The following is an 11,121-nucleotide window of genomic DNA, read 5'->3' as shown; positions in this document are numbered from 1 at the left end:
TTACAAAATACGGGCATGCTTCGTCTCATCACTGGTAAGTGAGTAAGCTAAGTAGGTATGTACCCAAAGTAAGTTGAACATTTGAATGCTAGGTATTTACATATACATATATCGCTCCAACGCTTTTCCGAATTACAAAAGAAAAAGGAATTTACTTCATGGCATCTACATACCTTGTAGGTATTATCTTCCTTCGTCCTTGAGTCTGTTGTATCATTGTTCATTCAATATTTTATCAGTTGATAAATGGATTGTGAGCGTTGTGAGCATGAGGATAAGTCGGTACTACACACCTCAGGTAGGTACCTATACCAATCTATACCTAGGTACCTTACTACTTGCTTCCAAATAGTACATATACATTGATATATATATATATAGTATACGAGTACGTATATATACATCCTAACGTATATAGTATAGTAGGTAGGTATATGAAATAATAAGGTACATGTACATACATGTACACCTATTCAGTGCCTACCTAGGTAAGTGAGGTTCCGTCCCTGTGACGTTTCCCTTACCTTCGACACTCCCGTCCTACATCCGATTACCTACCTACCTACCGTAGGTAGGTATTCTTTTCGTCTCCCATCATCATTATCCTCATCAATCATCAATCAATCATACCTTACTCCTCCAATTCCATATACCACCTGACCTTTACCCGACCTCTGAGGAATCTATGCATTTTCATCTGCTACAGCCGCCTTCTTCTGGACATTTGCCATTCCCGCGACGGCAATTTACTTTACACATGTAGACGACGACGACGACGACGACTTAGGTATGAGCAGCAAGGGTTGAGTAAGAAGGGATCATCATCATCAACAAGAGGCTCGACTTGCAAGGTGGAATGATGATTGATTCAAGGCACAACACAGATATATGCACAGGTATAGGCAGTTTTTGGTTGGCTTCAATAATCATCATTTCGTGATAGAATTCTTTCGACTATGTCATACGAATTGGAGTCTTGTGGTTTGTGTGTACAGGACCCTTCTCTAGGTACGCCAAGGCGCTTCTCGCGCTCGCCACCACCTGCTGAGGCAGAAGCCACAAACGCCAGTTCCTATACTGTTTTTTTTTGGGACGAGATGCTCCTCTCCTTCTGAGCATCTGGTATGCTGGTGTTGTTGTCGTCGTATTATTCGCGTATGGCCGTAAGAGACGTGATATGGGAGACCAGCGCCCCTCATCGCCGTGAGTATCGAGTCCCGTGGGTCCGCCTATCGTCTGAGCTCGCGCTGCCTAGAAGAATATCAATGTCAGTTCTCTCATCTGCCATCACAGACATGCTTGGGGTATCGACTCACTGGCGCTAGTATAGTAATCACTCGAATACGAATACTCCGAGTACTTTTCGTCATTTCTCCGCCCATCTCGTTTTCGCTTAAGCCCCAATACAGCCCACAAAGCTGCAAGAGCTGCTCCAATGCCCAGCAATTCCTTGCCAGTGTTTGATTTTCGGTCTCGTCGATCGACTCGAGCGGGAGGTCTTGCGGTACCGTACCATGTCCGACCGGCACCGGCACCGCCAGAGGTGTGGTGTGAGTGACGCTCATACTCGTCGATTTCTGTCCTTCTCCTTTTCTTTCCACCGCCGAGACCGAAGCAGGCGAGACAGCCGTCGAACAGGCCTTTGAGACAGCAGCAGAAGCAGAGCAGACCCAAGAGTAGAAGGCCCGCAAGAACTCCAATGACAATTCCAGCGATTTCGCCGCCAGAGAGTCCACCGTCATCGTCGTTGTCCGACTCCGAAAGCGTGATATTGGCACCAGTCGCGACCGGAGCCAAGAAGGCAACTGTGGTGGTGGGACTCTTGGTTGCGGTCACAGTCAACTGTCCCGAAGTTGTTGGTCGGATTGGAGCACCAGCAGTCGCACCAGGTGTCGTATATGTGGCATACCCGGCGCCAGAGCTCCCACCATTGCCGTTTGCAACACACTGTCCCGCAGTATAACAATACTGATCACTCGCGCAGCAGATGGAACCACACGGTGATTGATTGAGGGCATAGTTGCAAGCAATGCCCGTGGCAGCAGCTCCCCCCACGTACGAACTCCATATGCTCGTCCTCGTCACCAGATCCGTCTCCACGTATGTGGTTGTGTAATATTGCCATGCTCCACCGGCAGCTGGTGTCGCAGCAGGTGTCACTTGCGCAGCGACACATTGCGCGATATTGGCGGCGTTGGTGGTGCATGCGGTGCCAGGACTACAGCAGTATTGGCCATCAGCACCGCAAGCTGTGCCGGTACAATCCCATCGCGCGAACAGCTCGTTGAAGGAGAAGCCGGCGAGTTCTCGTTCGTGTGGATTCGGGTTGGCGGATGTGAGGGTGGGTAGGTGTGCGTGGAGGAAAAATGCGGTGACGAGCACTCGAGGAGCTCGTAGCATTCCTCCCATCCTTCTTCCTTGGCCCTCGTGGCCTCTCCTCTTTTCTCTTTCTCTTTGTCTCCCGTCTCTCCTCCGATATCGATGTGTGGTTGGTTGTCGGAATGTGATCGAAGTCGGTTTGTTGGAATGCGTGCGTTGCTGGTGATTCCGGACTTTTGTGTTGGTCTTTTTGGTGGGGTATATAGAAGCAAGAAGAAGACCTTCTTCACACTTCCTGACTCCTCCTCCACCTCCTTGCGTTCGACGACAAATTTCTTTTCAGTAACGAACGGTATAGACGAAAGTGTCTCTTCTGTGCATGCAAAAATGAGATGTTCCAATCAGCAGTGTGAACCGAGAGTGAGAGTGAGGGAAAGGGCGGACGGGGAGAGACTCAGCGAAATCTTGTGTTCCTCCAACCACCTTTTTTTTTCCAGCCACACCAGCCAGCTCGATTTTCGTACTTTACTGACGTCGTTGGTCCTTCACCCACGCACTATCAAAAGACGATGACAAGATGGATTATTATTTTTTGGTACGTTCGGTCGGTATGTGTTGCTGCTACCTCTCAGTCTACTTGACCTCACTACCCATATGGCTCTCTTGATTCGAGATGTTTTGGTTGGCCGTTGTGGTGGGCAACGCTGCCCACTGTCGATCGATACGCACGGATCAGGTGTTCCATGACGAGGGCATATCAACTAATATATAGCCAGGTAACCTTGCAGAATTGACTTCTCGTACCTGGATTTTACTTATTATTGCATGAACCATACCCTCCTCATACTGGTGATGAACGCTCTGCAAAATGGTACAGCTACAGCTACATACGCAACATGCAGGAACTGAGCTAGCTACCTTGGGCACATAAGAACAGCGAAGCTGCAAGCTTCTCACACGCAAAAACTGACATGGTAGAAAAAGCATGTTTCAGTCGCCATCAACTCTAAACAACCTCACTACAGCCTTGCAGCTTTTGTTTTTTGCTACCTCACTAGAACACTTCAGCTTCCGGAATTCGTCGAACCATTCAATGATTTCCTCTCTGTCGATACTCGTTCAACCGGCGTATCCATCTCCACGCCGGCCTGACTGCCGGGAAGCTCATGAGATATATGCTGTGATTTCGCTCGTGGCTCATTGGTGAGGTAACTCGGCGGCTGAGGCGACCATTCACCATTCTGAAACTCCGGAGAGTTGTTGTATGAAGGCGTAGTAGGCAGCAACGCTGATGGCCAGTTTGCTGCAGCAAGGGAGTGGTCAGTACATCTGAAGTCTGGACGATATTTTGAATGGAGAACAATATACATACTTGGTAGCTCCTTCAATCCCACAGCTGTGCTTGCATCGTGCGAGAGTTCTTGTATTTGAGGCTTGTTCCAAGCTTCTGCGCGATCCTCGGCGTCGGCAGCAGCAGCGGCGGCGGCGGCAGCTGCCATCTTTTGCTTCCTTCGACGACGATGGAGCCACAGGAGAGCAAAAACGATGATAGCTAATCCGACGATACCGCCCACCACTCCACCAGCCAGAGCCCCAATATTCGGCCCATGGTGAGTGGAATCTGTGTTGTCCCCGCTCGAAGCTGTCCCGTTCGTGCCACCCGTGTCGCTCGATTTCCAAGTCGTATTCAGAGATAGGAAAGGTTCTGCAAGTGCCGCATTGGATGTAAGGAACGCTCCGGCCAGCGATGTCGAGGCGCAACCACTCGTGCTCGCACAAGCCGAACTTGAACAGCAGCCCCAGAAGGGCGGCGAGGTAAAGTTACATGTGTAGAAAAGACCCGTGGAGCATTGTTGATCGGCAAAGACGCCATATTGTGATGTATCGAAACTTGTGGGTTCAAGCCAGCCAGCGGGACAGCCTACTGTACATGGATTACTGCCGCAGCATCCTCTGTATTGTCATCAGTGATTGAGTGGGCGTGAAATCGAAATGCGTGTACTGCGTGCTGGCGTACGTGAATTTGCTACCATCACCACAAGCATAGAATGTTCCGCCGCTAGGACAGGACATGACAGGTGTTTCACTCATCAGGCCTGAATCGTTGGTGGTATGCAGGAAGCTGTTGTGCCTGAACAAGAGTGTAGGGAGAAAAACAAAATGGACGCGGACAGTCAATGAAATGTTCAGTGAGCTTACTACTGACCTCACGTACGAGTGCAGATCGCCTGAGCCACGAATATTTCAAGACCTAGTGAAAGTATTTAAGTACCGTACAACACATGGCTGGCATGGTACTGTCCAGAAGAATTTGTGCCGAAAGGAAGGAGTAAGCTGCCTTGTCAGCTCGCTCTCTCTCAGAACGCAAGCCTCCATTAATGATCCGGCTCACAGACGGTTCGCTGATCTGGCAGAAGCATTTGGGAGTCTTGAATTTCGGCGCAATACCAGCTTGGTTATGTAGGCCTTCAAATGCCCAAACGCTGCTGGAGATCTGTATCGGTTTCAGACCTATTTGACGGGTGTCGGCCTTGCTTTGCTACGTCGCGTGCAGTGCTACTTCGATCGGCAGCCTTGTGCGAGTTGTGCTGGCGTTTTTGCCAAGCGGGCTGAACGCCTAATGTTGCAGGGAGCGAGCACACCGGAGCATCATCAGATACGGTGTCGCCTTCTGCGCACGAGGGCATGAGTTCAGCAGCGGCCACTCAACGTCCACAGAGATCCTTCGATGCGAGATTACAGGACGAAGCTGCAAAGTCTGCTGAGTGGGCTGCGAGAAACAGGTAGGTACTCGTACGTGCGACTGTATGTGCATGCACACCGGGTCATCCATCATCCTTCGATGCAAGTGCTTTTGCAGAATTCGTGATCGATCCTGTTGCGCAACGCAATGGCGCAATCAACAGGTCGCTCAGCCCGAGACGTACCTAGAGCGGCACCAGTGTACGTCGGGAAGATGCAACCACTATGACCTCAAGTTGCACGTTTGCGCGTACCTCTCTGCAACGCAAAAGCGGGCTGTCTTGGGTATCTCTCGATACCTAGGTACTCTTGAACACTACCTGAACCACCAGTTGACCTACGCAATTCGTCAGTATTGAAGCAGCATAGGCGATGTCGTGCGCTGCTCACGGATCCTATCATGCCCTCGCCAACACCTTTCACGCTGTGCCAGTATCCTTTGGGGATAAAGAGGCCATCGCCACTATCGAGCTCAGCTTCGTAACAGTCACCTATATGTGCAGCAGATTCCCAAACTTCTCTGTCCAAAGCCTCCTTCTCTTCGCCCTGCATCATCTCTTCGCCGCGCATCGTTGGGGAGGCGGTCGCGCCGATTTGCTCTTGCACTTTGGCAAATATGCCGCGCCCAACATGTGGCTCGAATATCCTCACTGCTTTCCTTCCAGCGAGCTGTACAAATACGTTGGGGTTTGGATCGCGATGCAGAGGTGTGTAAGTCGGGGCCTGGCCGATCCAGAGAGAAGCGCCGTAGACGTCTCCCTTGCCAGCACGTAGAACAGCCTCGGGCGTAGGGACATCGTCAGCTAAAGCTCTAGGAAAGTCGTCAAGTGAGGCCTGCGCAAGATAGACGCGGGCGGTTGGCTTCGTAAAGTTCGGGATGCTGGTAAAGAAGTCGTTAGAGTCGTTCACTCGTTTCGCGACCATTCTCGCATTAGGGACATATGCTGAGAAGGAGCGAAGCCTTGACGCACTCGAGAAAGAAGCTCAGAGACTGCTCTACTCTGGCAAACTGGCCGTCATCATTCGAGATCTCCAGCGGTACAACCGCATCGCCGAATCTGGACAGATATGTGGTATCGAGGACGACATGGCCGTGCTTGGAGCTTCTCAGAAACCACTTGCTCACGGCGGGGAGGCTACAAAATTGCTTGCGAGGGAATAGAGCAGGTATGGCGGGTTCGAAGGCAAGATGTTGAAACGTCTCGAGCGAGGCATCGGGCAATTCGCGTACTGGTCGAGGCTGGTTGATGGGGGCGGAATAATGGCGCCTACATTGTGCTCGTGACACGGCCAATGGACATCTGCGCAGCATCGGCTGCTGAAGAAGAGAGATTGATGTTGTTGTTGGAGGAGGAGGAGGAGGGAGATGGATGGATGGCATTTGGTTCTCCTGGTATACAGCTTCTGTGTCAACTGATTGGCCATCGTCCAAGCGAAGGAACTATCACAACTCCATTACTACTAGTAGTACCTACTGTACATTGACATATCACTTCAACTTCATAAACAACAAAAAGAAAAATGGAACCAGTTCCCAAATCCACCATCCTCCTCGCCTATCGCCATCTTTACCAACATCTCCTCCGCGCCGTCAAATACTCCAAACCCGCACGCTACATTGCCCGAGATCGCATCCGCGCCGCCTTTCGCAACTCCAGCCCACAACAACACTTCCAACCCGCAGAAATCTCTCGCACGTTGGAATTCCTCGATAATGCAGCCAAGTATCGAGGTTTAGAGCATCGCATTGTGAAAAATTGCATGCATGTCTGGTGGTCGAGAAGTCCCTCCTCTGGGGATGGTATGAGTCCAGTGTACGTACATGTTACCTTACTTCCATGTGTTGCCGTCTACTGGTTTATTCATCATTCATCATTCATCATTCATCATTCCCCTTTCAAGACAGTGTCAAATCTATCAACGAATACCGCGTATCATCATCATTCTTACCCAAGATTTTTCTCACAGGAAAAAAGAAGATCTTCTTTTGCGCCGATCCGCATATACGGATTTTGACGAAACGATTCGCAAGTTGAATGAGACCATGGGTCTTTGCATCAAGTGATTTTTTTATACCTATCTCTTAAGATAGGTACCTTACCTTACCCTGTACCTATATCCAAGATGACTACCTTACACTAGGTGGGTACAGTACATGTACCTACCTACTGTGGTCCTCTTGGGTATGGAAGTTCAGTAAGGTATCATCATGAACATGGCAAATATGCCGCCAAGAATCACGTCGACATTGGTCCATTGCGGGCTACATGTACTCTGGACTTTTCGGATACGGTCGAGAAGAATGCCCAAAGCGCGCGCAAATTGATGGCCACCAATCCAGCAAGCTACCTATACAGTTTGAGGAGGTCTATGCAAACCTGGTTAGGAAGCCTGGAGCTCGCATTTGGCCCAAAGTCTGGGTATTCTCAAGTGTAGCCAGGCTCGCGCGTTGGCTTCGTGCAATACGCTAGAGGCAGGCTTCCGGGTGCTGGGAAATCTGTGGGTGGGTCGAGTGCAAAATACCGATCATCGAAATAGAAGGTAAAAATGCGTGCCTTCGATTTCAACAGCTGTGGTTACCTATGCATCATCTTGCTTTTAACTTCTTTCTTCTATACACGCCAAACGCCATCGCTCATGTTGAATCGAGCTTTCGAATGCTCAAGGGGTATCTCATCTTTCTTGCTTTCAATCCTCGGCATTTTTCTCTCTCTCTCTCCCTCCGACGTCTTCACCTCACTCCCTCGCCTCATCCACCTCGTCTCGCTACCCACCTATCCCTTCTTCTTCTGCTCCCTCTCCCTCTTCTTATAAATCTCCGCGGTGAACGGATCTTCAAACCTCAACGCAATCTGATACACCACCAAAACCAACGCACTCAACACCAACCCGGCAGGTTTCCCAAACCACAACGCCGTCCCCACAAAACTCATCGTACTCCCATAGTACATCGGGCTCCCACTGACATTGAAGGGAAACCCTGTGACAATCTCATCCATCAGAATTCCAAAATAATCTCCCAAATATGTCCCCGTGATCCCCAAAGCCCACATACTCGTCAACACGAGAACATTGCCGCTCGCTACGAGGCCCACGGCGAACGCTTGAGGTAGGAAACCTTCAAGCAGTGGGTGAGAGGGTTGATTGCGGAGAGCTCGTTCGTAGAGGGCGTCGCGGATGATGCCGATCGAGAAGATGGTGACGGCGAGGGCGTAGCAGCCATAGAGGGGTTTGCCGCCGGCGAGTTTCGTGATCGTTTTGTTGCGGTATTCGCTTCGTGCTGCCAGATTCCAGAAAGTGGGGTTGAAGATGATGGAGGCGGCGGAAACTGTAGTGGGTAGGTTATTAGCCTTGGGAGCTGTTTTTCACCTTTTTTGTGGATAAGTGGTGGTGGTGGTGGGGAGCCTCACTCCAGAATGTTGGCTGGTTCAAGTCGATTGAGTCCCAAAAGGACGCTGAGACGGGTGCCATTGTTAGATGTTTGTTCTCGACACAGAAGAAGTTATTCAGCCAAAATAGAACAGCGGTTGAGGGGAAGGTACAATATAGCTCAGAAAGCTCACAAGCTAATGCAGGTAGCTCTGCCTTACGTCAGATGGCATGGGTCTCAGCGCTCTAGGGAAAGGGAAGTCACTGAATACTGTCTAGGACAACAAATTGTATAGCTCGTTGTCGAGTTCCGAAGACTCCGTCGTATATATAAATGTGTTGCTGTGTTCATAACTCGTAAATCTGGGAGAGCCATGTACTGTAGACCATCTCCTCATACCCCGTTGGGCGCACACGAGAAAGGGCCTCCGAAGTTGTTAGACGCATATCCCTGCTTGATACTCTCGACGCTCGCATATGTGCCAGCACTGAGGAAGAGAAAGCCGACCGCAATGAGGAATACGTTGAGAACGAAGCCAACCCATCCGCGGAAACCTCTTCCTTTCCAGAAGCCTGGGCCATAGTCTGCATGTCTCATTCTGAGATAAGCCGTGCCCCAGAATATGAAGCCGAAGAAGCTATCAAACAGCGAGCTCATGAGAGACAATAGATCGCTGAAGAACGGGATAACCTCAGCGATGATAAAGGCGAACACCCATGTCACGGCGAGGATTGCTGCCCATCCAGCCCAGCCCGCGACAGTATTACTTGTCATATGGCGACTGCCGGCGTACAAGCGGAAGAAGACGAAACGCGCGCTGACTGAGGCATAGAGCACTCCCAAGAAGATGATTGTCGGAATCATGAAGCTGAAGCTGACCTTCTTGTAGACTTCGTTGCCAAGCGAGCCAAATGCTGGTGAGGTGTTGTAATTCGTGCCCGTGTAAGCATAGATGATGGATCCAACCAGAGAGAAGAGAATAATCTCTGCGATGGTCACAGCCCACAGTGCCTTGGGGAAATCCCGAGGGTTCTTCATCTCTGCGATGAACGATGGCAGAGTGATCTGGCCGATGAAGGTGTAGCTGATGTTCATGAAAGCGTTCATGCCAGCCACGAACGTGACTGTACTTGGCGTAACAGCATATACTGTGGGTGCGCCCAAAGATGGCCAGCCTGCTCCAGGGTGATCTTCGATACCAGCGAAGATTGTTGCAAGGATAACCGAAATGAATGTAAATAGAGCCGAGAAACCCGCAAGAGTCGAAAGTGTTTCGAATGTCCGTGGCAAAGAACACACCCAGGAAGCAATGGCCACAATTGCAGAAAACACAATGGTACAGACGCCGCTGTTACCATTAGTCATGGTGTTGAGGTATTTTGCGCCAGTGAGGCAATGGAAGCCTTGGATGAATGTGTTATTGAGGAGGAACATGATCGCGGTGAACCACCACGCCCACTTCTTGCCCCAGAACAGCATCTGCCCAATATCACAGACATCCTTGACTTCGGGATGGCGTAAACAGAACTCCCTAATGTGATGTCAGCGAGAGCCAGCGAGCCAACTGGGATGGTATGTGCGTACCAAACAATCAAGCTAGTATAGAGGACCATGGCGGCAACGACGACGGTCAGGATCAAGCCCGGCACGAGGCCCAGTGTTGCGTACGAATATGGGAAACTCATAATAGCAAGACAGATATACTCGGAGAAGAGCAGCGCCGCAGTCTGCATAGAAGATTAGCGCTGAGCTTTGCGTACTCTCGCGACCATCTTCAGTAAGTTGCGGCATGAGGACCGAGAAGCCACAAGCGAAGTAAATCACACCTTCTGCCACGTGCAAGTCCGGTACTGAATGGCATTGCCCTCTTCCGCCTCCATCTGCTTCTCGATGCTGAAATCCTCGGACGTGCTGTCGGTCATGTCGCCTCCCGCAGCAGAGCCCGTGATCGAGGTGGTCCAGGGTTTGTCGATGCGGTTCATCTTGGTAAAATCCTTCCTGCGTCCACCAGTTTCTGCGGCATCTGGCGAGGGAGCAAAGCCGCTACCTGATCCGTCATCATCCAAGCCATGCTTCACGTCGTAGTGCTTTTCAGCCGTGTTTGTGTTCAAGACGGCCATGGCTTAGATTTAGTCGGAGTCGGACTCGCAAGACCCGCAGAATTGGTGGAAAAAGGTATCAACGAACAGTAGCATTTACGGTCCGGGTGGAGTAACGATGCTAACACTCTGTCGAGCGCTGTTTTGGTGACACTGGGTCTGGACGTCGGTGGAATGAAGGGACGGGAGAGACTGAGAGAGGGAACGTAGATCGCAAGAGGTACATGTAGATAATGGAAAAATGCACACGGGGCTACGTCAAAAACGATCGGTAGTATCCGCAGGGCAGGCGCAGGTAAGGACGTAAGGCAACGTAACCCGGGCCACAGAGGTCTACATCATGACTTGGCCGCATGGATCTTCGAAGTCGTGCTTGCCGCCTTCCGCAATCAGGGCCGCTGATGGTGTGCCGTACGCGGCTTGGAATTGGCTGAGAGGCGATCGAAGGATGATGGAAGCTGAGAGTTGGTTGAGTGGAGTGCTCGGGCGAACTCTCGCGCGGGCTTCGCGTATGTCATGAAGATTTCTGTGCTCTTTCAGCGGTGCATGTCGCAGTGCTGTGGGACGGCGTATCTACGGGGTGCTGGTTGT

The 11,121-nt window shown here is 50.8% G+C and overlaps 7 protein-coding genes across 7 annotated transcripts; 1 reads left to right on the top strand and 6 right to left on the bottom strand.

Annotated features, from left to right (window-relative positions):
• Positions 1–912: 912 nt before the first annotated feature.
• On the bottom strand, positions 913–2,925 carry SEPMUDRAFT_145870 (uncharacterized protein). The gene is made up of 2 exons (XM_016903313.1): positions 1,317–2,925; positions 913–1,251 (listed from the first exon to the last, which is right to left on the bottom strand). The coding sequence occupies exons 1-2, from the start codon at positions 2,407–2,409 to the stop codon at positions 1,196–1,198; spliced, it is 1,149 nt and encodes a 382-aa protein (XP_016764796.1). The 5' UTR covers positions 2,410–2,925; the 3' UTR covers positions 913–1,195.
• A 1,196-nt stretch (positions 2,926–4,121) lies between these two features.
• SEPMUDRAFT_27757 (uncharacterized protein) lies at positions 4,122–4,410 on the bottom strand (the record flags this gene model as incomplete). Its single annotated transcript, XM_016908434.1, has 2 exons — positions 4,122–4,272; positions 4,337–4,410. Coding segments are annotated over 2 exons (225 nt in total), but the record flags the coding sequence as incomplete, so codon positions are not given.
• SEPMUDRAFT_145869 (uncharacterized protein) lies at positions 4,337–6,354 on the bottom strand. The gene is made up of 3 exons (XM_016903312.1): positions 6,033–6,354; positions 5,452–5,941; positions 4,337–5,398 (listed from the first exon to the last, which is right to left on the bottom strand). The coding sequence occupies exon 3, from the start codon at positions 5,004–5,006 to the stop codon at positions 4,788–4,790; it is 219 nt and encodes a 72-aa protein (XP_016764794.1). The 5' UTR covers positions 5,007–5,398; positions 5,452–5,941; positions 6,033–6,354; the 3' UTR covers positions 4,337–4,787.
• On the bottom strand, positions 4,337–6,373 carry SEPMUDRAFT_56265 (Clavaminate synthase-like protein; the record flags this gene model as incomplete). Its single annotated transcript, XM_016909393.1, has 3 exons — positions 4,337–5,398; positions 5,452–5,941; positions 6,033–6,373. The coding sequence occupies 3 exons, from the start codon at positions 6,371–6,373 to the stop codon at positions 5,378–5,380; spliced, it is 852 nt and encodes a 283-aa protein (XP_016764793.1). The 3' UTR covers positions 4,337–5,377.
• Positions 6,374–6,582: 209 nt separating this feature from the next.
• SEPMUDRAFT_32502 (DUF1763-domain-containing protein) lies at positions 6,583–7,126 on the top strand (the record flags this gene model as incomplete). The annotated part of the gene is made up of 2 exons (XM_016908499.1): positions 6,583–6,875; positions 7,030–7,126. The coding sequence occupies 2 exons, from the start codon at positions 6,583–6,585 to the stop codon at positions 7,124–7,126; spliced, it is 390 nt and encodes a 129-aa protein (XP_016764792.1).
• On the bottom strand, positions 6,654–8,532 carry SEPMUDRAFT_152832 (phospholipid methyltransferase; the record flags this gene model as incomplete). Its single annotated transcript, XM_016907488.1, has 3 exons — positions 6,654–6,875; positions 7,030–8,389; positions 8,472–8,532. The coding sequence occupies 2 exons, from the start codon at positions 8,530–8,532 to the stop codon at positions 7,836–7,838; spliced, it is 615 nt and encodes a 204-aa protein (XP_016764791.1). The 3' UTR covers positions 6,654–6,875; positions 7,030–7,835.
• A 176-nt stretch (positions 8,533–8,708) lies between these two features.
• On the bottom strand, positions 8,709–10,921 carry SEPMUDRAFT_145868 (Aa_trans-domain-containing protein). Its single transcript, XM_016903311.1, has 3 exons — positions 10,258–10,921; positions 10,016–10,158; positions 8,709–9,962 (listed from the first exon to the last, which is right to left on the bottom strand). The coding sequence occupies exons 1-3, from the start codon at positions 10,549–10,551 to the stop codon at positions 8,825–8,827; spliced, it is 1,575 nt and encodes a 524-aa protein (XP_016764790.1). The 5' UTR covers positions 10,552–10,921; the 3' UTR covers positions 8,709–8,824.
• Positions 10,922–11,121: the final 200 nt, after the last annotated feature.

The sequence above is a fragment of the Sphaerulina musiva genome (genome assembly GCF_000320565.1).
Source record: "Sphaerulina musiva SO2202 unplaced genomic scaffold SEPMUscaffold_1, whole genome shotgun sequence".
Lineage (NCBI taxonomy): Eukaryota > Fungi > Ascomycota > Dothideomycetes > Mycosphaerellales > Mycosphaerellaceae > Sphaerulina > Sphaerulina musiva.
Note: the sequence above shows the minus strand (reverse complement) of the source record. Positions and strands in the feature narration are given on the sequence as shown.